Source organism: Pongo pygmaeus, chromosome 6 (assembly GCF_028885625.2).
Source record: "Pongo pygmaeus isolate AG05252 chromosome 6, NHGRI_mPonPyg2-v2.0_pri, whole genome shotgun sequence".
NCBI classification, from domain to species: domain Eukaryota; kingdom Metazoa; phylum Chordata; class Mammalia; order Primates; family Hominidae; genus Pongo; species Pongo pygmaeus.
Window position 1 is genome coordinate 147,343,437 of NC_072379.2, and position 24,994 is coordinate 147,368,430.

Consider the following 24,994-nt stretch of genomic DNA (forward strand, 5'->3'; position numbering starts at 1 on the left):
TGGATATATTATTCTAAATGCATCTTATAACATTTTCATTAATAAACTGCCGTTTTAATTAATGATGAGGTCTCAGTCAACTGAATGACATTTCTCTCAAGAAGCCCACTTCATACACACACAAAAGAACCCTGAAATTTTTCACTAAAAGAAAGGCCAATGTGATCCAACTAGTTGAAGAATATACTATTGCAATTAAAAAATCATTTAATTCCATTCGGCTCAACTCAATGAACATTTATTGAATATCTGCTGGAGGCCAGGGGCTAGCTGGGATTAGACACAGTTCTTCCCTTCAGAAACTCACAGTCTAGAGAGAAGCTGGGTGCATGAGTAAGGCATTCACCTTTAACCTCCTTATCCCTGTTCTGTTCCTTCCCTTCTCTTCCTAGTAAGGGACGCTTATTTGCAAAAGACTTTCTACATGAAAAAAATATATATATGCATATAGGCATATACACACACACATATAAATATTCATATATACCCTCAAAGTAGTTTCCCAAAATTATTTGTGTGTATACAAATATTCATGTTCATATATATATTTTTTTCTAGAAATGGGACAATAGTGTCGTATTAATGTTGGTTTCCTGACTCCAACTTGCTCTCAAATGGTTCAGGAATTATATATAATATATATTATATTTAATATACTAGATATGTAACATTAAAAATTATTTTAATTATATATAATGTTAAATATAAATATATTTAAATTTTTAATTTTAATATTTATGTTATATTTAAATTTTGACTACCATTTATATTATATCTAAATATAACATATTTAATATGAGAGAGAAAACAAATATAGTGAAATGTTAAAAGTTAGGGAATCCAGATACGGATGATATAGGAGTTATTCATACTATTTTTACAACTTTTCAAAATTATTTCAAGGTATATTGTTCTTGTAAAAAATTTTAAAATAAGGGATTCAAGACCTTCGTGGCCTCAATCCTGCCTTTCTTCAGCAGCACCTCCAGCCGTACGTCACCCCACATTTAATACCAAGTTATGTCCAACATCCTCTCGCTGTCGTTCCTGACGCTGACTGCACATTAGACTAATCTGAGAAAATGCTGAAATCTGCCAATAGGCAGGCCTCTCCCCAGACAATCAGATCAGGACTCCTGGGAGTTTGCTGCAGCCATGGTTTTTTCCAAAAGCATAGCCTAGGTTGGGAAGCTTGGAGGCCTGTTTCCCAAACACCACGCTGCTGCATTCCTCATGCCTTGGTGCCTGCTGTTTCCAGTACTTGCAGGGCCCTTGTCCACCTCTTCAGTCCTGTAGGTTCCTATTATTTTGTCAGGACCCAACTCAGATGTCACCTTCCTTAGTGAAACCATCCAGGCATCCCACGCCCCACCCACAGGCAGATCCCATCCTTCCTGCCTCCTGCTTTTATTTCTACACACTCTCCTTCTACAGATCTCCCACACTGTTGTAATGCTGTGTTTGCTCTGTCTCCCAACCCACCGCAAACTCCTTTTGGGAAAAGTTTATATCATGTTTGCTTCTGTCATCAACATGAGCCTCACACATAGTAGGATTCTAAGAAATGTTTACTAAATTAAATGCAAACAAGGTTATACTTGTTGGAATAAAGTTATAGCAAGGAGCTATGGGACACTTGAGGATGTGCACTCTTACAGTGCAGGCGGCACTTGGGGAAGGAGATGGAGCTCACGCAGAATTGAAGAGTGAATACATAGCTAAGTAGTCGGGCAGGAGAGGGAAACAGGAACAGCCGGCCTCTTAGGCTGGCTGGAGCCACGTGGAGTACGCGAAGGAGAATGGCCGCTGAGGCCAAGTAGGGAGCCAGTCCAGACGATGAAGGGGACCAAGGGCTTTAGTCACTCTGGAAGCAGAGTGAGCGCCTCGCACTGCGCTGGCACACAGATGCCTCTCAGTCAAGCATTTCAGAGAAATAATGAGTGAATTCTTTTTTGCTCTTTTTCTTTACATTTGGCAGGGGAGTCATGGGACCGGATTGAAACTAACTTTCTTCCCAGAAGAATGTATTTGCACATACTTTCCCCGAAAATGTCAGAAGATTTACAGGTTTTCTGAAATGTATTCAGTGACACTTCCCCCGAAATGATGTGCCACATTGTAAGAAGAGGGATATATTTTAGGTTTAAGAAGGACATGGTTAGACTAGGATGTAAGGCGGGTCACTGAAAGTCTGTGAAGGACAGATTATAGGAGGTAAGATGCCCATTGGAGGACACCCTTTAGGAAGTCATCACAGCGCGGTGGCTCACGCTTGTAATCCCAGCACTTTGGGAGGCCGAGGCGGGCGGATCACGAGGTCAAGAGATCGAGACCACGGTGAAACCCCGTCTCTACTAAAAATACAAAAAAAAAAATTAGCCGGGCGTGGTGGCGGGTGCCTGTAGTCCCAGCTACTCGGAGAGGCTGAGGCAGGAGAATGGCGTGAACCCAGGAGGCGGAGCTTGCAGTGAGCCGACATTGCGCCACTGCACTCCAGCCTGGACGACAGAGCGAGATTCCGTGTCAAAAAAAAAAAAAAGAAGTCATCACAGGTGCCAAGGTGAAACCCAAGTGCCTGAACCAGAGGCACGACAGAGCTGTGCCCAGGAGAGAACAGATGCAAAAGGTTACAAGGCAATGCAAACAAGGAGCTTAGGTGTCTCTAGGCTTTCTGCCTTTGAGTGACCACGCAGATGCAGTGTCATTGGTCAAACTAGAAAATTCAGGGAGAGGACCAGACTTGTAAGAAAGGATGAATTCCATTGTGTGAAGCTTGAGTTTGAGTTTCCCATGAAAGAACAAAGTGGAGTTTCCCTACAGAAAGTTGCAGGTTGGGAGTGATGGAGATGAGGCTCTCCTAATGAGTGAGTGTAGAGTGAGATGGAAGAGGAGCACTGGAGGGAAAACCTCAGTGCCCCAACATTTTCAGGATACACCGAGGAAAAAGAGCCAATGACTTACAGAAAAGCTGAAAGAGGGGAAAGGAAAACCAAAGAGAGTTTCCAAAGACTCCAAGAGTTGAGTAAATTAAATAAGGGCAGAAATGGTCCGTTCACTTTGGTAACTAGGAAGTTTATGAACACCTCAGTGACAGCAACTTCACTTCAGTGAATGGAGTTCAGGCCAAAATCAATGATTAGGAAGTGAAAATGAGGAGATGAGAAGGTCCCTAGAATTTCCCCAGTTAGATTGGGAAAATCTAACTGGACCTCTGAACAGCATTCTAACCTATTGGTCAGGTGCTCTTTCTTGAAAAACCCTTTTTCCTTGGCCTCATTCAGACCTCGTGTTCGAGGGGTCCCCGGGGTGCCCTAATTACTTCCTCTCTGTTCTTCCTTTGCAAGCTCATTCCCCTGTCCCACTTTGAAAGGGTGACTTCTCAGGGCCCTCCTGTCTTCTCTCTTCACACACTTCTCCCAGGGAATTCTATCCATGCTTGCATTGTAAATACCATCATAAAAATGATTTTTAAATGAATATTTCAGCCCAGACCTTTTTGACTCTTTGACTTCTATGCTTCCCTGACACAAAGGCACCTCGAACTTGACCTGTTCAAAGCTGAACTTTTTTGTTGTTGTTGAAACAGCGTCTCACTCTGTTGCCCCAGCTGGAGTGCAATGGTGCCATGGTTTATTGCAGCCCTGACCTCCTGCACTCGAATGATCCTCCTCCCTCAGTAGCTGGAACTACAGGCTTGTGCCACCACACCTGGCTATTTTTTCTATTTTTTCTTTTCTTTTCTTTCTTTTTTTTTTTTTTTTTTTCCTGTAGTGATGGGATCTCACTATGTTGTCCAAGCCAGTCTTAAACTTCTGGGCTCAAGTGATCCTCCTGCCTTAGCCTTCCAAAATGCTGGACTTACAGGTGTAAGCCACCACGCCCAGCCAAAGCTGAACTCTTGATACCTGCCATATCCCCAACCCCACCAAGATTGCCTGCATCTGTGTTCCCATAATCAGAAATTGTCACCACCATCTATCCAAAAACCCATGAGTCTGTCTTAACACTCTTTCCTTCACCTCTTTACTTCCTAAACATCATCAGATTCTGTCCACTCTGCTACTCCAAACCATCATCATATTTATTCCATCCCATTGCGTAGCCTATTCAATGGTCTACCTATATCCCCTCTTTTCTCCCTCCAATACGTTCACCAAAATGCAGCCAGAATGAGCTTTCAAAACTGAAATCAGATTATGTCACCTTTGCTTAAAACCTTTCAGGAGTTACCCGTTGCTTTCTGTATAAAAACCAAAATCTTCAGAATACCACAACCTTTCTATCTAGCCTCACTTCCTACCACAGTCTCCCCTGAGGGTTTGTCATCTTGGCCTCCACTGCATTCATTCTCAGCGTTCTCTTCTTCCTCAGAGCCTTTGCACATGCTCTTTTCTCTTCCTAGAATGCTTTCCCTACCCCTGTTACCAGCAAAATCTCACTGGCCTTCAATTATTAACTTAAATGTAATTTACGACCTGCTAAATCTCTATCAGCTCATAGTTCACAGATGGCACTTATTACATGTTTGAAAGAATGGATTAAAAAGACTGAGTGCTAGCCAGAGGAAAATAGAGGTTCAGGGTAGGGGGGCCTTTAAGATGAGAATGATTTAAAGCCCACAGCAGTGAAATGATTTGCCTGACCAAGATCAAACAGCGAGTTGGTGGCAAAGCCAAGGCTGCAATCCACAACTTTTGATTCCTGGCCTCGCCATGTCCCACACTAATCCCTTATTATATGTCTTAGATGAAGTTTGCTGTAGTGAAGCCCTCATCTCATTTGCTCTCCCCAAAACGTTCTAACCCATTGACCACCATACACATCGGGAATACATATTAACACAGTTTCAGGAGCATGACCCAGGAAATTCTATAATAGATGCAAACTATCTTCCAGTTTAAGACCCTAGTAGAGTTGTTCAGTGGTGCTGCTCTTAAACTCCGATCCAAGAAGGCCACCTGGCTCCCACACAGTCAAGCCATAGCTGATTGATGTGTTTACAGTAATATACTTCACACTTGTGTCTCGTGGGCCACACGTGCCACTCAGGATAAACTTAGAGATTTTTCTTTGGCATCTTTTCTCCATTGTACAGATTCAGACACTTAAAGCTTATTACATAGAAACTGACCTAGAAGTGACCGGGCCTTTGGAGAGAATGGCAGGAAATTGGTTACAATAGATATGGACCCACCTGGGGAAACAGAACTAGTAGAGGTGAACGTTAACCCATCCCAGGTCCAATGTTGTTAGTCCAAAAAGATTACAGTAAGTTGAAGAAAACATCAAACAAACAGAATAAAAAATTCAGCAAGGAAATTCAGAGTGGTACACTTGGGGAGAAAAAGCAGATTTTGCCAATGTAAGACCAGGAGAAAAACTGGTTGTGTTTCAGCATAGCAGTATCTTGGGAGAATAACAAAACAAGTTTAAGCAGAGTTGTGCCGTGCAGATTGCCTGGAAGGAACCAGGCCTGCCTGATGCAGAATCATGATGCATGCAGAGGGTGATGTCCAAGGTCCCCGGGAGCACAACTCCATAAAATTCACTTAACTGTTTTACTAGGTGACTAATTAAAAAGCAGTTAATGAGAGTGATCATTCTGGGCAATGGAATTCAGCCATGAAAGTGGTTAATGACCTGAGGCTGCAGCTCAGGTCTGTGCCTCCTCTAGCGTGGTTCTGGCTCCCAGGAGAGCCTCCTAGACTTTAGCAGAAGCTGCACAGAGCTTCAAGAATCTGGGATATCTGGGAAGAGGTAGAAGAGCGCGTTGGGCGACAGAAAGGAGTAAGCAAATATTAAAGGGTTTATTTACAGCAGAAGGTAAAAAGAAGGAAGCTCACCACAATGGGAGCTCAATAAATGTGGTTTGCTTGAGCGACTGCCTTGCTGACTGAAGGAGTGGATACAGCACGTGCATGAGGCGGCTTGCACAGTCTGGGAGACCTTGCTTCTCAGCTCCTTATTTAATGACATCATGTTAGTAGCTTGAAGTCGGACAAGGTGGCAGGATTGACATCACAGGAAATAGGCTACAACTATAAATCAGAATTGTTTCCTCCCCCTCAAGCCAGTTGTTTAACATCTACCGACTTACCACTGGGTCACTTCATTGAAATCCCTGTGGGAGCAGAGTTCCATGGGGTTCTTACCTTAAGAATAAACCTGAAGGTGTTTTGGTTTTCTTTCCTATTTTAATTACTAATACACAGCGGCACTCTTCAATTATCTTTTATTACACAACCAGAGTGGCTCAGCATTTGTGAAGTCTCCTGGCAAACACCATCATTTAAAACATTGTTTCCGTGGGGAAGTTTTCCAAGTTGCCATTTACTGAGCCTAAAATAAATTTTTGGAAAAGAGCCCATTTGCAAGTTGGGAGCTTTCAATTCTGAGTCCTGATAGGAAAGTTAGAAAACAAAAAGAATCATGCCAATTTTAAAAATATAGATTGCAAAATATAGGTTGCAAAATCCTAAGTGAAAAGGCAAAAGGAATAGAATTATTTAACTTGGAGAAGAGAAAGATGAAGAGCAATTGAATAATGGGGGTGAGTGCCAGCTGTTTGCTTTTGGTTTCTGTTTTTTGTGGGGTTTTTTGTCTTCTCCCACTGTAAGCCTCGGGGATTTGGTTAAACAAGGAGATAAATATCTTTATGGTATTATTCTGGAATGAATAATTGGTGGATTTTATGTCAAACATCTGCAAACTTTTTTCCTCAATCAGGGATAATTTACATATAACCTGTGTTGAGGACCAAGAAATAGTTAAGACAAGGTTACTCGTCTACTTGAAGGTTAACTGTCAACTCTATGATCCTGAGTCTATAGATGGCATAATGTATTTCAAAACTTTGAGAAACATGATATAATTAAGCAAATCTTTTTTTATATCATAGAATATCTAAATACAGAATTTATTATTTTTCTATCAAAAATGAATATTATAAAACTTAGACTATTAGCATTATCTATAGTAGTATTATATTATCTATATCTATTAGTATTATGTATTACTAGTATCTATATTACTAGTACAAAACCTTAAACCAAGCATTCTAAATCAATGCTTTTTGATAATTTTACGAGGGAAATGATGCTATTTTGGGTTTGTTAAATTAGAGTTATTTTTAGTTATTCATTCAGAAGAGATGAGAGAATTGCTTTCTAAAAAATATTACAATACCCTGATTTGGCATTTTCTTAAAGAGATGTGAAACAATGAAATGGCAGCTGTAAATCTGCCACTTGGAGCCTTAGAGGACTCACATCACTCCCAGGCTTTGGTTTAACAGTTGGTTTATGATGTGGTTTCAGAATAACACTTTTAAACATGGTATATCCCTTCCTGCAAAACCGACATAAATCCATAAAGCTTTTAATGATGTCTCTAAAATACAGCCAAAGTAGTCTCTGAGGCATATTTTTGGATTGTTTATCTGAAATCTCTAGATTTCTGAATCTCCCTTCATGATCTGCCTTGGAATGGCTGTCTCCAGGGCAGCTGATAAACGCATCTTGTCTCACCCAGGCAGGGACCACTCAGCTTCGTGCCCCATCAGGTACATTGTCCCGCCTCAGCTTCCACCCCAAGCATCTCACACCCTTGTGCGCATAAGTATCACCTGGGAACCTGCGAAAAATGCCGCTTCTCCAGAACCTCTGAGCTAAATTCTGGGACTAGGCCTGGGGACCAGCATTTTAATAGGCTCCCAGGAAAGTGGTCACGGAAATGATGTGAGAGTCTCAGCTCTACATGCTCTCTGACTCCAGTTCTGGCTCCGGGATGAAGTAACTGGAGAGAGGCTGGCACGTAGAAGCTGAGGTTCTTGCCGGTGACATGCTGCACCTGTCACTCAGGTGCTGGGGTCTCTGCTGCCCAGACCCTTCCCTCCCTAGGCCAGGTTCTGTGCTCCTCAGTCTTGAATTTCAAGTGCCTGGTATGCATGTCTTCTCCTGCACATCATCCTGCCTGCCCCACTCTGATTTGTTTGTATCTCCCAGCCTCCATCTCTAGCCTGCCTCCCACCCTCCCTCCAAGTCCCAGGTCCATCTCTTCTCACCCCCGCCAGAGCCTGTTCTCAGGTAATGACCCCCACATTCTCTGGCAGAACCTCTCTCTGTAGCAAACTGAACTGCTCAGCGTGTTTGCTCCAGGCGGCCCGCCCCACCTGCCCTTCCTGACTCCTCCCCCCTCCCCTGTCTTCTGTTAGACATGTTTACAGAAGCCTGTCCTAGGAGTGTCCATCTGCCCCATCAGACTCTGAACTACTGAGGGCAGGGGTCACCTGTGCCTTGCTCACAGGATCCCCAACACCCAGCTGAAATGTGGTGGGAGCCTCGGGGGTCTCCAATGAATGACTGATTCTAAAAAAGCAGCACATGAATTTTGTCCAGGCGGCAAGATGCCTCAGACTTCAGACCCTCTCACTGCCAATACACTGTGCCTCCAGCTAGAAAGCTGGTCCTCATCCCTGCCACCTACCTGTACTTGGTTACCACCTCTGGCTCTCCGGGTCCCAGCTTAGATGTCTTTTCCCACAGCAAGTCTTCCACCACCCCTGTGTTCCAGGGGGTCCTGTGTCTACCTGATCCTGCACTTACCCCTCTGCATTCTAATAATCTGTTTACCTGAATCCTCCTCCAGGTCCAGAGCTCCTTCAGAGCAAGAGTTGTCAGCACCCAGCATCGTGCCCAGGGTGCAGTCAGTGCCAACAGATGTTTGCTGAAAGCTAACTCAGGACATTTAGGTAGTGAGATGGGGTTCTCATCACATAGCTTCTAAATAAACCGCCACAACATTCACTATATTGTACTCACACTGTTGATGCAGCTCCTCCCACAACCACTGCTAGATGGAAATCTTCTCATGGGAAGTGACTGTGTTTTGTTCATCTTCACACTTCAGTAAGTTAGGCAGCAATGAGCATGGATTAAGTAGCTGTTCAATCCTATGTTTTCCAAGAAGGGTAGTTTTGGTATGTGGAGCAGGAGAATTCTTTTTTTCATTTTTATTTATTTATTTATTTTTGAGATGGAGTCTCTCTCTGTTGCCAGGCTGGAATGCAGTGGCGGATCTCACCTCACTACAACCTCCGCCTCCCAGATTCAAGCGATTCTCCCGCCTCAGCCTCCCGAGTAGCTAGGACTACAGGCACCTACCACCACGCCTGGCTAATTTTTGTATTTTTAGTAGAGACGGGGTTTTTACCATGTTGGCCAGAATGGTCTCAGTCTCCTGGCCTCGTGATCCGCCAGCCTCGACCTACCAAAGTGTTGAGATTACAGGCGTGAGCCACCGCGCCCAGCCCAGAAGAATTCTTAATTGCATAAGACAGCCCCACACATTGCAGGAGATGCTGCTGTCCTTGCCCACGCCCACTAAATGTCATTGGTATACCAATCATTTTGACAACTACCCCACCTACACACACAGTTACAAAAGTTTTGGGGATAAGAGGACCAGGAGGAAAATTGCACTACACATAGTTGAAAAGCTATAGTTAAGTCTTTTCCTTACAACTTGGTGAGAAGCAATGGACTCTGTAACAGTGCCATGGTGGATTGTATGTGTCAACGTAATTATCAGAAAGAGGATCTCTGAAATATAAGATATTTATTTGGAAATAAAGCATTGCAATGGGAATATGCATGCCGTAGTTAACTATGTGCATATTCAGGGAGGTGAAGACAAAGGTTTTTAAAGGAAAAAAGGAGGAGGATTACATAATTGTTTTACAATAATTATCCTTGGCTACAAAGATCAATAACAAGGGTGACACCAGTCCAAGGTTGGAAAGGCAAATCCAGGGCAGATGTTCTTGTAGAACTGTTTTTTTGTGTAAGGTTGCAATGGTGTTTGTGCAATGTTGTGCTTTTTGCAGAGTCTCTGTGATAGTTCTTGTGATCAGGCATTTATTCATGGCCTTCCCCAGCTCCATTTTTTGGGGCTTTTTTCTTTTTTTAACATCAGTGACTTCATTTTGACTCTGACAACTTTCACACATGTGTGTGGTGATGTGAGGTGAGGGCCAGGTGGTGTCATCCTCAATATACAATTGTAACCTGTCTGTGTAATAATAGTTCACCAGTCTTTCCTGAGCACTCATATATTCCAGGCACTAAGCTATGTATTATATAGTTTACTTAATCCTCACAACCACCTATGAGGTCCCATTTTTTAGACACAAAACTGAGGCTGAGAAAGTTTCAAGCCATTGATCCAAGTTAACATGGCTGCTACAGACAAGGACAAGATATACCCCTAGGCGTCGGACTTCACTGCTCTGTGCCGACCTCTTTAACAAGAACAAACATCAAAATTCTCAGATGGAAGACTCCTATTAAAAACTGTCCTCTCCCATTAATTATAATGTAGAGCAGTTTTGCAAAATATATTCTGCATAGTGTTAATTTAGTGGGATGTCAAGTGTTGTGAGATTAATGGTTGCATGGGTGATGGAGTGTGAGAAATGCTTTCAGCAAGGCCCTTGTAGAAGGCCATGAAACAGAAACTGTGACGACCACAGGAGCCCTAAGGTGGCACAGCCCTTCACAGTGAGTCGGAGTGATTTAGAACATTGCTGAGCAAACAGCAGGGAGACCGGCAACAGGAGCTTGCTGGCCATGAAGTGCTTAATATCCAGTAAGCACTGCTCAGGCTCTAGGAAAAGGCTGATGCAGGAAGGGTTTCTTTCCTCTAATTTCTCAATAATAATAAAAATAGATACTATTTATTGAGTACTAATTACTCTCCACTTCATAGATGAAATACCAAGGCCTAGAAAAATTTGTTAAGTAACTTCTCCTAAGGTCACACAGCTATTTAGTGGCAGAGCCAAATTTGAACCCAGTTCTTTCTAACTTCAAGACATGTGATTATAAACCCTATACACAAAGTCTCTAAGGACGTAGGGCTTATAAAGGCTTTCCTGTGTGAATATCCAAGCAAATTCAGTCTCAAAGAGGATGCCCCTGTGGGTTCCTTGTACCAGGGATTTATTTTTGGCATATCTCTTCAACCTGACAATTAGTTTCTTGGTCTGAGTACATGAAATTTTTTTCAGGGTATGTGAATTTTTTTCTTGGTGTGAGATTTTTTTCTGGTATAATGTAAGTTTCTTACATTTTACTATTTTTTTTAATTTTATGGATTTCTATATGATATGGTTTGGCTCTGTCCCCACCCAAATTTCAAATTGTAGTTCCCATAATCCCCACATGTTGTGGGAGGGACCTGGTTGGAGGTAATTTAATCACGGGAGGAGGTCTTTCCTGTGCTGTTCTTATGATAATGAATAAGTCTCACAAGATCTGATGGTTTTATAAATGGGAGTTCCCCTGCACATGTGCTCTCTCTCTTGCCTGCCGCCATGTAAGACATGACTTTGCTCCTCGTTTGCCTTCCACCATTATTGTGAGGCCTCCCCAGCCATATGGAGCTGTGAGTCCATTAAACCTCTTTCTTTTTATAAATCACCCAGTCTCTGGTATGTCTTTATTAGCAGCGTGGGAACAGACTAATACATCATACTTTGTTACATGCTTTTTTTTTTTTTGGTAAGAGTATGTATGCTGATGTAATAACATCTTTCTCCGTAGAACTTAGTCAGATGCCCTTCCTGGAGCCAGTGCCCACACTCCATGAATGGCTGGAGAGGTCGGCATCAGACCTCTCCTCATTTTTCAATTCTCTCTGTCCTTTATAACAGACGTTGGCGCATTTTTTGAAGAAGGGATGTGGCTACGATATAACTTCCAGGCACCAGCAACCAATGCCCGAGACTCCAGCAGCAGAGTAGAGAACGCTCCCGACCAGCAGAACTCCCACCCAGACCTGGCCCAGGAGGAGATCCGCTTCAGCTTCAGCACCACCAAAGCGCCCTGCATTCTCCTCTACATCAGCTCCTTCACCACAGACTTCTTGGCAGTCCTCGTCAAACCCACCGGTAAGGACGAGGATACCCAGCCTCTGCCATTTAACATTTGGGCAGACAGAACGTTCTAGCAAGAGTCTGTAGCTTGTTCTTGGTTTGTTATTTATTCCCCATGGGCCTTGTTGAGCAAGTCATGTAACTTCTTTGAACCCCATTTCTCTCCATGAATATTAGGAAAACAACTTGCCAGCTGGGTGCGTTAGAGCAAGGTGTTAGAGTAATAATGTTGGTGAGGCATGTTGCGTTCTTTACAAGAACGCTGTTGCATGAATAAGAGAGAGGTTTGTGTGTGTAATGATTATTTTTTCTCCTTACTAAATAAACACATTCAGCTGGACACTGTGGCTCACACCTGTAATCCCAGCACTTTGGGAGGCCAAGGTGGGCGGATCACTTGAGCTCAAGAATTTGAGACCAGCCTGGCCAGTATGGCGAAACCCCATCTCTATAAAAATTGCAAAAATTTGTATTTTTGTATACTAATACTGGGTGTGATGGTACATGCCTGTAGTCCCAGCTACTCAGGAGGCCGAGGTGGGAGGATCACTTGAGCCCAGGATGTTGAGGCTGTAGTGAGCCATGATCGTGCCACTGCACTCCAGGCTGGGCAAGAGAGTAGAGACCCTGTCTCAAAAGAGAAAAAGACTAATAAGAAAGACCAATAAAACATAAATACATTCACTAAATGTGCTAAACAGAGATGGGCTTTGAATGAGTAAAATTAATTTTACATAAATTTATTTTATTCTGATTAATGATAGTATAGCAGTAGGTTGTTACAGAACATCTGAACTTTCAATAGGAATAGAAAATCAGAAATGTTTTCATTCCCAATCCTCTCAGAACTTTAAATTCACAAAATATATCCCTGTCATAAAGGTTGCTTAAAGCAGGAGTTTTTTTTCTAATTTTAATTTTTTTTGAAACAGGGTCTTGCTTTGTTGCCCAGGCTTGAGTGCAGTAGCAGGATCACAGCTCACTGCAGCCCCTAACCTCTCAGCCTCAAGCGATCCTCTCACTTCAGCCTCCCAAGTAGCTGGGATCACAGGCACACACCACCACTCCCAGCTAATTTTTTAAATTATTTGTAGAGCTGGGGGTCTCATGATGTTGCCAGGCCTGGTCTTGAACTCCTGGACTCAAGCCATCCTCCTGCCTTGGCCAAAGTGCTGGGATGACAGGCATGAGCCACCACGCCCGGCCCAGGGGTGTATTTTTACTTGTAATATCCTGGGCCTTCTTGGTCATCAGACATACATGAAGCCAGAGAGGATCTGAGTGCATCTAAAATTGGCATCCTGAGGAGAATATGCAAATGGGCTTGTGACCCTTCAGCAGTGACCTCTGACAGACATCTAAGAAGCCCTGGAGTGTACAAATTTGCTGAACTTGAGAAGTCCACTTCCTCTCTGAAAATGAACTCATACACGCTTAAAGTTCTAAGATCACTTTTTTTTTTTTTTTGGAGATGGAGTCTCGCTCCGTCACCAGGCTGGAGTGCCGTGGCGCAGTCTCAGCTCACTGCACCCTCCGCCCCCCGAGTTCAAGCGATTCTCCTGCCTTAACCTCCTGAGTGGCTGGGATTACAGGCATGCACCATCATGCCTGGCTAATTTTTGTACTTTTAGTAGAGACAGGATTTCACCATGTTGGCCAAGATAATCTCGATCTCTTGACCTCGTAATCCGCCTGCCTCGGGCTCCCAAAGTGCTGGGATTACAGGCATGAGCCACTGCGCCCAGCCCTAAGATCACTTTTTTAATGAATAAAAATATTTTAAGAGCATGCAAGAACAAATCTCTCTAACTCACTTCCCATTGGAGCCAAAAATATGGAGGCTCTCTCTCCCACTGCCCGTCTTTTCCTGCCCTTCAGTGATTATTCCACTGTTATGGCATCTTAAAGAGCAAGATTTTTGGCTGGGCACTGTGGCTCATGCCTGTAATCCCAGCACTATGGAAGGCTGAGGCAGGAGGATTGCTTAAGACCAGTAGCTCAAGATTAGCCTAGGCAACATAGCAAGACACCATTTCTGCCAAAAATAATTTAAAAATTAACTGGGCATGGAGGTGCACACTTTGGTCTCAGCTACTCAAAAGGCTGAGGCAGGAGGATTGCTTGAGGCCAGTAGTTCAAGACTAGCCTGGGCAACATAGCAAGACTCCATCTCTACCAAAAATAATTTTAAAATTAACTGGGTATGGTGAGGCACACCTGTGGTCCTAGCTACTCAGAAGGCTGAGCGGGGAGGATTGCTGGAGCCCAGAAGTCGCTGGAGCCCAGAAGTGCAAGGCTGCAGTGAGCTATGATCATGCCACTGTACTCCAGCCTGGATAACAGAACAAGACCCTGTCTCTAAAATAAAATAATTTTTAAAAAAGAAAAAAGGAGATCAAGATTTTTCCCATGGGAGCCAGAGCTTTTATTACTAACTTAATTCAGCTTGAGTTTTAAAAAACAGTAAATTAAACTCCCTCTCTAGGAAATGCACTGTTGCTTAAAAAGATGGAGGAAAAAGTATGTTCCCTAGGATTTTCCCCTTCTGAAATTATTCCTAAAGAAATAAGCCAAAAGTCAAAGATTCATCGTGAAGATGTTCATCATTATGTTTCGTTTTGTTTTTTGAGACGGAGTCTCGCTCTGTCGCCCAGGCCAGAGTGCAGTGGCGTGATCTCGGCTCACTGCAAGCTCTGCCTTCTCGGTTCACACCATTCTCCTGCCTCAGCCTCCCGAGTAGCTGGGACTACAGGCGCCCGCCACAATGCCCGGCTAATTTTTTGTATTTTTAGTAGAGTTGGGGTTTCACCGTGTTAGCCAGGATGGTCTCGATCTCCTGACCTCGTGATCCGCCCGCCTCGGCCTCCCAAAGTGCTGGGATTACAGGTGTGAGCCATCGTGCCTGGCCGACATCATAATGTTAACTATGAAAATAAAAATTGAAAAGAACCTGAAAGTTCAACTTTTAGGAAAATAGTAAAAGAGGGAGTCACCATTTTATGGAATATTATGTATCTATTAAAATATTTATGAATAGTGATTAATGATATGGGGAAATTTTATGTATGTTAAACCAAAAAAACAAAAACAAGATCCAGCCTTGAATGTGAAATATTAGCTCCATAAAAAATATAGGGATAGAAAAAAAAAGCAATAATGTGAACACAAAAGTGTTTGGTTGGATTGTGGATGATTTTTTTTTCTCCTGAGCAGTACTTTTGTGTGCATGTCAAATGCTTTAATCAGAAAGATGAACATAGTAAGTAAAATCAGAAAGTGAGGTTGAAAGAGAGAGAAGTATGGAGCCCCTGCTCTTCAGGAGTTCATCAGTTTATTTCTCCTGGATCAGGGTCAATAGGTTTTTTTTACCCACTGATGTTCGCTACCCACATGGACCAGCCTCCCACTGGGCAGATAAGAACCTTGAGTTTCTTCTCAGGTCCCTCCCCAGGAGGAGGGCTCTCACCTGGAGACTGTCAAGAAGTTGGTGAACACATTCCCACACATGCTTGTATTGTCTGCTCCTCAAGTCACTGCCACACTAAGATTAGGTCCTCAACTGTATTCACTACCTCACATGCCCACTGCTACACACCCACCACTGCTGTGCCTTCATCACACGCCGCTGCTGTGCCCTCATCACCCGCCGCTGCTGTGCCCTCATGCCTGTGTGAGGACTTTCATTGTCTGCAAGGGCTTTGATCAATGGATTCTGTATTAATGGCCACTGTTTAATGAGCTCACCTTGTGCCCAAAGCCATCCTGAATGGTGCTATGCATTAATTCCCATGAGCTGCACAACTCTATGAAGTAGATACTATTATTATTTCCTTTCTACTGATGGCAACACATGAGTTCATGGAGGTTGAGTGACTTGCACACTCAGAGGATGTTGGGCCAGGCTGGGGTTTCTCAGCCTGTGTGTCTGATTCCAGACCCAAAGCTCCCCACTGGCCGTACTCTCTAGGGCAGGCGTCTCTGGAACTCTCAGTGTACTTGGAAAGCAAAGCTGGGTGGGTTCTGTCTCATTATCACAAGCCTATCCTCAAACTGCTGGTGAAAATTCAGCTTTTTCAGACTTCAAATACAACATGTTTTTATTATTTGAAGTTTAAAGTTAGAAAAAAAGGAAATCATTAGGAAAAAACATCAGTAAGGTCTACGCCAAAATATCAGGAAAAAGCTACTAGAAAGTCTCCACTAAACATCCTGGCATCACTCACATTTCACATATCGAAAGCTCTGCTCACTGTCCTCCAGAGCCGGCTGCCTCCAGCACCACCACTGCCCCTCAGACACTTGTGTTCCCAAGCTCAGTGTCACTCACCAGTGCTCCGTTCTTCTCTGCTCTTGTGGGTCACCCAGGCAAACAAGTCCTGTGGATTGAACTCATGGTGTCCTTTTCCTCCCCACCACTACTCTCTGAGGCAAATATCTTTTAATTCTCAGAATCATTCACATCATGGTGTCCATAGAAAATTACTATATTTGAATGGTACCTGGGTAAATGGATGAGGTCATGTTTTGGAGGCCACCTGCCCAGTGACTCCAGCTGCCATCCCCTTCTACAAGTCTGCCAAGGTCTGAGGGGACCCTTGCTCCTGGTACTCCATCACCCATCTGTGGGACAGCAGTGGGCCTCAGTTCGTTGGCTGGGAAATTCTCTCCCAATCCATCTCTCTACTTCCAGACTCTCCCCCTCACCCCTTTTCACCACAGCCAGCATCGCCTTCCTTTATAGGGTGTCTTATTTTCTGTTGCTTATAACAGAATATGTGAAACTGGGTAATTTATAAAGAAAAGGAATTTATTTCTTATAGTTATGGAGGCTAAGAAGTCCAAGGTCAAATGGCCAAATCTGGTGAGGGCCTTATTGCTGGTGGGAACTCTCTGCAGTTCTGAGACAGCGCAGGGCATGACATGGCAAGGCTAAGCTGCCAACTCAGGCCTCTCTTCCTCTTCTTATAGATAGTCCCGCTCCCATGAGAACCTATTAATCCATTAACCCATTAATCCATGAATCTATGAATGGATCAATCCATTCATGAGGACAGAGTCCTCATGATGCAATCACCTCTTAAAGAGCTCACCTCTCAATATACCCACATTAGGGATTAAGTTTCAACCTGAGTTTTGGAGGGGATATTCACACCATAGCATAGGGATATTGTCTAAAAGGGATCTTGTATAATGTCCTTATTAAACACTCAGTGGTGCCCCACTCCAGCAAAACCAGGAGAGACTCCCAAGTCCCACAAACTTTTAAGTTCGAGACCCACCAACCTCATGGGTAAGAGCTTGGCCTGTAGAGCTGGACCATCTGGGTTTGAGGTTGGCTTTGCCTTTTGTCAGTTGTCTTGGGCAATCAGTTGGCAGCTCCATGCCTCCGTTTGCTCATCCATGCAATAGTGTCTCCCTCACAGGAGTGTTGTGAAACTCAAATGACAATATGTATATGTCAACAGTTATTATTTCCCAGGTCCACAGATTCAATCTATATTCTAACACATATTCAGCAGCCCCTACTCTTCGTTTTCGAGAAACCAATTACCCCTCAAGCACTCTGTGGTCATATGTGCCCCCTGACTTTATGCCCGCAATACTCCCTTACCTAGAAATGCCCCAACTTCCTCTCTAGCCAGACACCTGCCTTTCATTCTAGGCTGCAATCAAGTCCCACCTCCTTTCGATGACTTCTCCTTGCTTTAAACTCCTATTCCACTTACTTTCAATGTCATTTGTTTGGCATTTAATGTACTGTATTGTTATCTGTCTCTGTTATAAATAAGCCCTGTCTTCCCAGAGATGAAAAGCTCCCAGCACTACATCTCCTGCCTACGATAGGTACCCTGTAAGTGTGTGCTGATGATAATGATGATGACCAGGAGAGAATAAATCTGTTAAGCATGTTATTTGCTGCAGCCAATAAAAGAGCAGTCCCTTATAACTGCTTTAATTCACTTGGGAGGTGAACATGAGACACAGAAGTGAAGCACCTCAGCATTTGAATATTTTATTTTAATGGGCAAATACTAGCATTCTTCCTACCATCATTTAGCGGTCCTCTTCTGCTATTATCTGAAAGGAATAAATACATCATTTAAATTTGATTATTCAAGAATATCACCATTACTGTTTATAGATAGTCACTGTATATAAATTTAAAGTTCCAACTCATCTTTCTTTCTCAAAGCAAATAATTTCTGCTGCCATTAAGTGAAGCAGTTATAGGAATTTAAAATCATATTTACAAAGTCCAAGAAGGACAGAAAAGAAAAAAAAAGAAAACAATGCTGATTTTAATAGAGCTGCGGAACATACAGGGGCCAGTGACAAAGTGACAGCAGAGAGGAAAATGTCCAGCATTTTGCATAATTGCCGGTTCCTCCGACCTCTAGCCTCTGTGTGTTTGTATCCTCAGAGCCACACACATTTTGTCTGACCCATGCCAGGGGATGGGCATGGCTGTATGTATTATAAGTGGACTCTACACTTGTAACCAGGCAGAAAGCCTATTTTCAGACCTTTAAAAAAAAAAAAAGCTGTGCTTTGCACAGGAACTAAATATATGTGTTCTGAAGAAATGAATAAGAGATGAATCAAGACAGCTGTATATTTAAGAAAACTGGCTGGGATGATATGATGTCAGAGCACCAGAAATAAGGCAGAGAGTAAAAACCTAAGACAATCAACGTGTTTTTCCTGCGTGTTGCCAAACAACTGCCTGATCATCTCCTTCATTCTCAAACAATGGATTATTTTAATGCTATTGGGTAAAGGAAAAACCGAGTAAACACTGAGGGGTGGAGAGAGAAGCAGCTCAAGAAGTGGGAGCAGCATATTCAAAGGCCCTGAGGTAGGAGGAGATTGTATTTTCTAGGGAATAAGAGAAGTTCGTGGTAGTTTGAATGTAAAAAGTGAGAGTGAGTGGCATGATTTGAAAATAAAGTAGCAGGAGGAATGCACATCAGACAGGGCATTGCAACCTTGCAACCTCTATTTGGAAAGCACATCTTTATTCTGTAAAGAATTGGAAGGCTTTGAAGGATTTTAAATGACCCAATAAAATAATCAGTTATGCATTTTGAAAACATGGGGAAGAAGAAGGTACAGAATCAGGGAGACTGTATTCATCTGTTCGCACACCGCTATGAAGAAATACCTGAGACTGGGTAATTTATAAAGGAAAGAGTTTTCATTGACTCACAGTTCCGCATGGCTGGGAAGGCCTCAGGAAACTTACAGTAATGGTGGAAGGGGAAGCAAGCACGTCCTTCTTCACATGGCAGCAGAAGGGAGAAGTGCAGAGCAAAGGAGGGAAAGGCCCCTTATAAAACCGTCTGATCTCATCACAACTCAATCACTACCATGAGAACAGCACAGAGGTAACTGCCCTCATGATTCAGTTACCTCCCACTGGGTCCCTCCCACGACACATGGGGATTATGGGAACTACAATTTAAGATGACATTTGGGTAGGGACACAGCCAAACCATATCAGAGACCATTCACTCGTTTATTCAACAAATATTTATTCCACTCCTACTGTGCATCAGGCACTATTCTAGACATTGGGAATAGTCATAAAGAATAGAAACAAAAATTCTTGCTTTCATGGAGCTTACCTTTGAATAGGAGAAGACAGATAACAAACAAATTGGTACAATCTATAATATGTTGTGTGCTAAGAACTGTTATGGGGAAAATATGAGGCAGAAAAGGGAGGGCCTGGCCAAGGGGAAGGAGAGGATAAATTCCACTTTTAATGAGGAAGTCACAGAAATGATCACTGAGAAGAGGACATGAGAGCAAAGACCTGAAGGAGTGAGGGCATAGCCATGCAGAGACCTGGGGAATGAGCATCCTGAACAGAAGAACTGGTGACAGCAAAGGCCCTGGGGTAGGAACAGGAAGCCAATGTGGATGGTGAGGAGTGAGCAAGGAGGAGAGTAACAGGAGATTAGGTAAACAATAATGAGGAGATCACATAGGGCCTGGTGAGCCATTGCAAGAACTTTGATTTTTACTCTGAGATGGGGAGCCACTGGGATTTTGAACAGTGTGGTCACTCTGACCACCGTGTGGTGAGGACACTGTGTCTCTCAGGGTCAGAGGCCCAGTTGGGATCAGGGAAGGTTGGAGAAAGGATAAAAGCTAGTATAATCCCAGCAAAAGACGCTGGTGGCTTGGTCCAGTGTGTAGAGATGGAGATGGTGACAAGTGGTAAGATTCAGGGCATAATTTGAAGATCAAGCCGAGAAGACTTGCTGTCAGATGACACATGTCATATAGGAGAAAGAGGACAGTCAAGGTTTTTGGCAAGAATAACTGGAAGGATGAATTGGCAATTCACCGAAATGTGGAAAACTGCAATGGAATACTTTTGGGGAAAGAAGATCAATGCTCTGTTGCATATGTTACGTTCAGGGTTGCCAATAAGATATCTGAGGGAAAATATCAAGTAGACAGTTTGTGAAAAGAGTCTGGAGTTCAAGAGAGAAGTCTGACTAGGGTATGAATGTGGTGTCTGATGGGCATACACCTTATTCAAAGGTCCTACATGGGATAGGATTGTTGGAGTAGGTAGGTAGACACAGGAGCAGGTCAGAAGAGGGTGCCCCCTTCTTCCGCCAACCACCAAGAATGTCAGACAACCATCAGGAGATGGTCAGGCAGTTGCTAAACTGTCTATCTCTAAAATGATAATTGGCTGCAGCTGGCACCAAGGAACGACAGTCTCCCAATAGATAGAAAACATCTGGAGCTGGTGATCAGCAGCTTCCCAATCAGATCTCAGGAGTTGGGTAAGCAGCCCCAAGCATGCAAACTAAGAGGCAAAATGGTGGAGTTTAACGGGTATATGACCTTCCTCTAGGAACACTCAACTGGAAAGGGGAAAAACGCCTCAAATGAGCATGCGCACCACTTCAGTAAACACCTGTGCATGCAGCCCCTCCCACGTGCTCGCAGGCCACTGGGCATGCAGACAGCCCGCCCCAAGGGAAGAATCAGGGGAGAAGAAACCAAACCCCAGAACTATGCCAATGTATAAAACCCCGAATCAAGGGCCAAACAGGGCACTTGGATCTCTCAAGTCGCCCGCTTGGTCCTCTTCCTAGTGTACTTCCTTTCTAAAACTTTTTAATAAACTTTCACTCCTGCTCTACTAAAAACTTGCTGCAGTCTCTCCCTCTGCCTTAAAACTACTTCTGCCCCTCAAGCTGCATTCTTTCCTCTGAGGAGGCAAGGATCAAGTTTGCTGCAGAACCTTAGGGATTTGCCTTCAGTAACAGGATCACCATGGAAACAGGCATGAATACAAAAGAGAATATGCTTCAGGGCTCTTCTTTGGGGACTGCAAGAGTAAGGTGCCCCAAAATGAGGGGAAAAACAGGTAGAGAAGGAAAACCGAAAGAGTGTGTGCTGGAGGCCAAGTGTTCCCAGGAGGTGAATGAACTCTGTGCCAAGTGAAGATGAGGCCTGAGAGGGACAATTGCCTCTACTTCCCCAGGAGTCACAGGCCCAGCAAGAGACCGTGGAGCAGGGAAGACAAAAGTGAGACAGAGGGCTTATGCCAAAATAGGAATGGGTTTGGAGGCAGCGAGTGTACCTATCTCTTTTCATGGGATTCAGAGCGAAGAAAAGCAAAGGATAAGAGGCCTCACTTGAGAGTGAAATGAGGTCAAGAGCAGTAATTTTTAAAGAGGAGGCTAAGACCCACCATCTTCTGCAATCCAGGAAGAAGATGGTACAGGTAAAGCACAGGTGAGGATGAACCAGGAGCTCTGTGTGGAGCTGCCTCAGCCAGGGAGCAGGCTCCCTCTGGAATTCACACAAGGACACTGTGGGTGCCAACAGAGAGCCTGTGGTTACCGAAGTGGAAAAGAGTGAGGGAATTTAGATAGATTTAGGAGATGAAAATCCAATCCACGGTGCTTAGTTTAAATGCCAGAGGCAAAGGAGTCTAGGATGACATTCTAAGGTAAAACTCAGAAATAGTGAAGGTTTGTTGAATTTCGTTTAGAAAACAAAAATAGAGAAATGTAATTAGCTCTTGATTATTCTAACAAATGTTCCTTTGAAATCCAGGAACATGGTAAGTGTAATGTTAGAATGCCTAAATAAGGAAGAGCACTGTGTGTGTGTGTGTGAGAGAGAGAGAGAGAGAGAAAGTCTGGAAGGAGATACTCCCAAGATGTTTAGAAAAATTACCTTTGGGTGGTGGGATTTCAGGTGACTTTCTTTTATTTTTTTTCTTTCTGTTTACTTTCTATGTTTTAATTAGCATATTTTATTTTGTAACTTAAAATCAGAATATCAGTTTTGTTCCCCTAAAAAGGAAATGAAAGGTGACAAATAATCCATTAGGTGATTTACAGTTGGTCAAATTCTTGCTAGATTGCTGGCTCCATTTTTAAGCTCTGAGATATCAACATGAAAATTCCAATTTGAGTAACAAATGAGATAAAATATTGATGTCTTTAAAACTCATAACTAAGATACAATATTTATGCTTGCAGATTAACTAAAAGCAGGATCTACATTGTCATATTAGTTATTTTGAATATTGTTTTTTATTGTTGGGACGAAACAAGAAGGAAAAAAAGAATATACTGTTGAGGCAAAGTGAACTATCATTGAGGGCAAAAAGGGACTCAGGGGACCTGGGAAAGCCATCTTTCCTGTTGATTTGCACTTGGTTAGTCTGTAAGCTAAAATAAAATTTATTACTTGGTCTCAATGAGGCCACCCAAAATCTCATCTTTAAAAACTATATTTGGCCCGGCGCGGTGGCTCACGCCTGTAATCCCCGCACTTTGGGAGGCCAAGACGGGTAGATCACGAGGTCAGGAGATCGAGACCATCCTGGCTAACACAGTGAAACCTCGTCTCTATTAAAAATACAAAAAAATTAGCCGGGCATGATGGCAGGCGCCTGTAGTCCCAGCTACTTGGGAGGCTGAGGCAGGAGAATGGTGTGAACCCGGGAGGCAGAGCTTGCAGCAAGCCGAGATCGCGCCACTGCACTCCAGCCTGGGCGACAGAGCGAGACTCTGTCTCAAAAAAACAAACAAACAAAAAAAAAAACACTATGTTTATTTTTAATATTGTATGCTCATGATTCTTTTATATACCCAATGTCACACTTTGCTAATGGGGTGAGAACATCCCTGCACGCTGCATTTATTTTTTTATTTCACATAGTGTTTCATGGGGCCTGCGGACATCTCCTCCCTGCAGTCCTATATTGTATATGCTCTCATTCTTTGTGTCCAGGCATAATCCCAACTTGGATCATTTAAACTATTTGCATCTTCAACTTTGAGACGACAGTCGCCGAAGTTCACTGTGGGCAGATTGTAAATATGTGCGAGCCTGGTGCTGTCAGCCAATACGGGTCAGTAGGCCTCTGAGCTCATTAATCCAAATTCAAATCTTGAATGCTATCTGTGGACATCAAGGGAGGGGGTAAAGTTTATCAGAAATTGGCCGGGCATGGTGGCTCACGCCTGTAATCCCAGCATTTTGGGAGGCTGAGGCGAACGGTTAGCCTGAGGTCGGAATTTCGAGACCAGCCTGGCCAGCATGGTGAAACCCCCGTCTCCACTGAAAATACAAAAATTAGCCAGGCGTGGTAGCAGGTGCCTGTAATCCCAGCTACTCAGGAAGCTGAGGCGGGAGAATCGCTTGAACCTGGGAGGCAGATGTTGCAGTGAGCCAAGATCGCACCATTGCACTCCAGCCTGGGCAAGAGCAAGACTCTGTCAAAAAAAAAAGAAAGGAAGAAAGAATCTACGAGCAGGGATCGAGGGGATGTGACATTAAAATGAAATCTAGGACAAACCAATTACTGAGCTTCTTTCTTTTTTCTTCTATAGGAAGCTTACAGATTCGATACAACCTGGGTGGCACCCGAGAGCCATACAATATTGACACAGACCACAGGAACATGGCCAATGGACAGCCCCACAGTGTCAACATCACCCGCCACGAGAAGACCATCATTCTCAAGGTATACATATGTGTACATATAAATTACATATAATATTGCGTTATAGTCTCTGTCCCTGTAATGCTTTTTACACTTTCTCCTACAAGTGCATAACTAGTGAAGTAGAAATATATGTAATTCTGACAAGGAAAGACAATGATGAAATTGATGACATTTTTTAGGGGGAAATAGAATAAATGTTTATTCCGTATAGTCTTTCTGGTTTTCCCAGTTCTAGATCCACATATCTATCAGTTTACTGCTTTTATCCATTGCACCATCTTTCTTCGCCAAGCTCTCAGACATCTGAAACTTACCGTGTTTCCTAGCAAAGGTTATTTTGGTTTCTCCGACCTACTTCTTTCACTACTCCAACACAATACGAAGAGCTGTATTTTTTTTCTCTCTCTCTGCAGAGCCTTTGTCTTAAAAATCCTCAAAACAGTCTTTCCCCAGAATCTCAGACTCTGACTGTGGGCTTTCGGCACACAAAGGGATGGTTTTATTATGACACTCAAATTTTATTTCAGGTTCATTGATGACCCCGGCCCCCATCACTGATTTTTACAGTGAAGAAACCAGCTTGGGAAACACCATGAATAAAACATAATGTGAGGAGGTCTCCCTGGGAGCTAGGCCAAGAGATCGAGGATGGGAACTGTCACTGCATTCTCTAGAAGGAGTTCAAAATAGATGCCTGTCAGGAGAAAGAACAGCAGGAGGACGCTGTTTTGTCAGTAAAGTGGAGTGTCATTTGGCAGGGGTTCAGCAGCCTCTCAGACCTCATTCTGATTCGGCTGGATGCTGTGGGAAGTTCAGGTTGCAAAGAAAAGGCACAAGCCCTGTCTCTTTTGAGCACTGGTGGATGTCAGATTCTTAACTTGATATGGAGTTTGCGTGTGGCCTTTAGCAGTAAATGCTAGAGGGCATTTTAAGGAGAGGTCTTTCCTAGGAAACTGACATGCACTGTTTCAGCTTACTGCACCATCAATCAAAGGTGGCATAATAAGGTTCTCTCATCGTGACCGACAGAGTCCCAGAGCCCAGCACAGTGCCTGACACACATTAGG

General features: G+C 43.4%; 1 protein-coding gene across 2 annotated transcripts in view; it reads left to right on the forward strand.

Moving 5' to 3' along the window:
• Positions 1 to 24,994, forward strand: part of CNTNAP2 (contactin associated protein 2) — a 2,269,257-nt gene that overhangs the window by 2,055,372 nt on the left and 188,891 nt on the right. For both annotated transcript variants that reach the window (XM_054495308.2, XM_063667934.1), the window contains 2 exons: positions 11,711 to 11,947; positions 23,812 to 23,945. In XM_054495308.2, the coding sequence (XP_054351283.2) occupies positions 11,711 to 11,947; positions 23,812 to 23,945 (371 nt within the window). The remainder of the gene's footprint in view (positions 1 to 11,710; positions 11,948 to 23,811; positions 23,946 to 24,994) is intronic.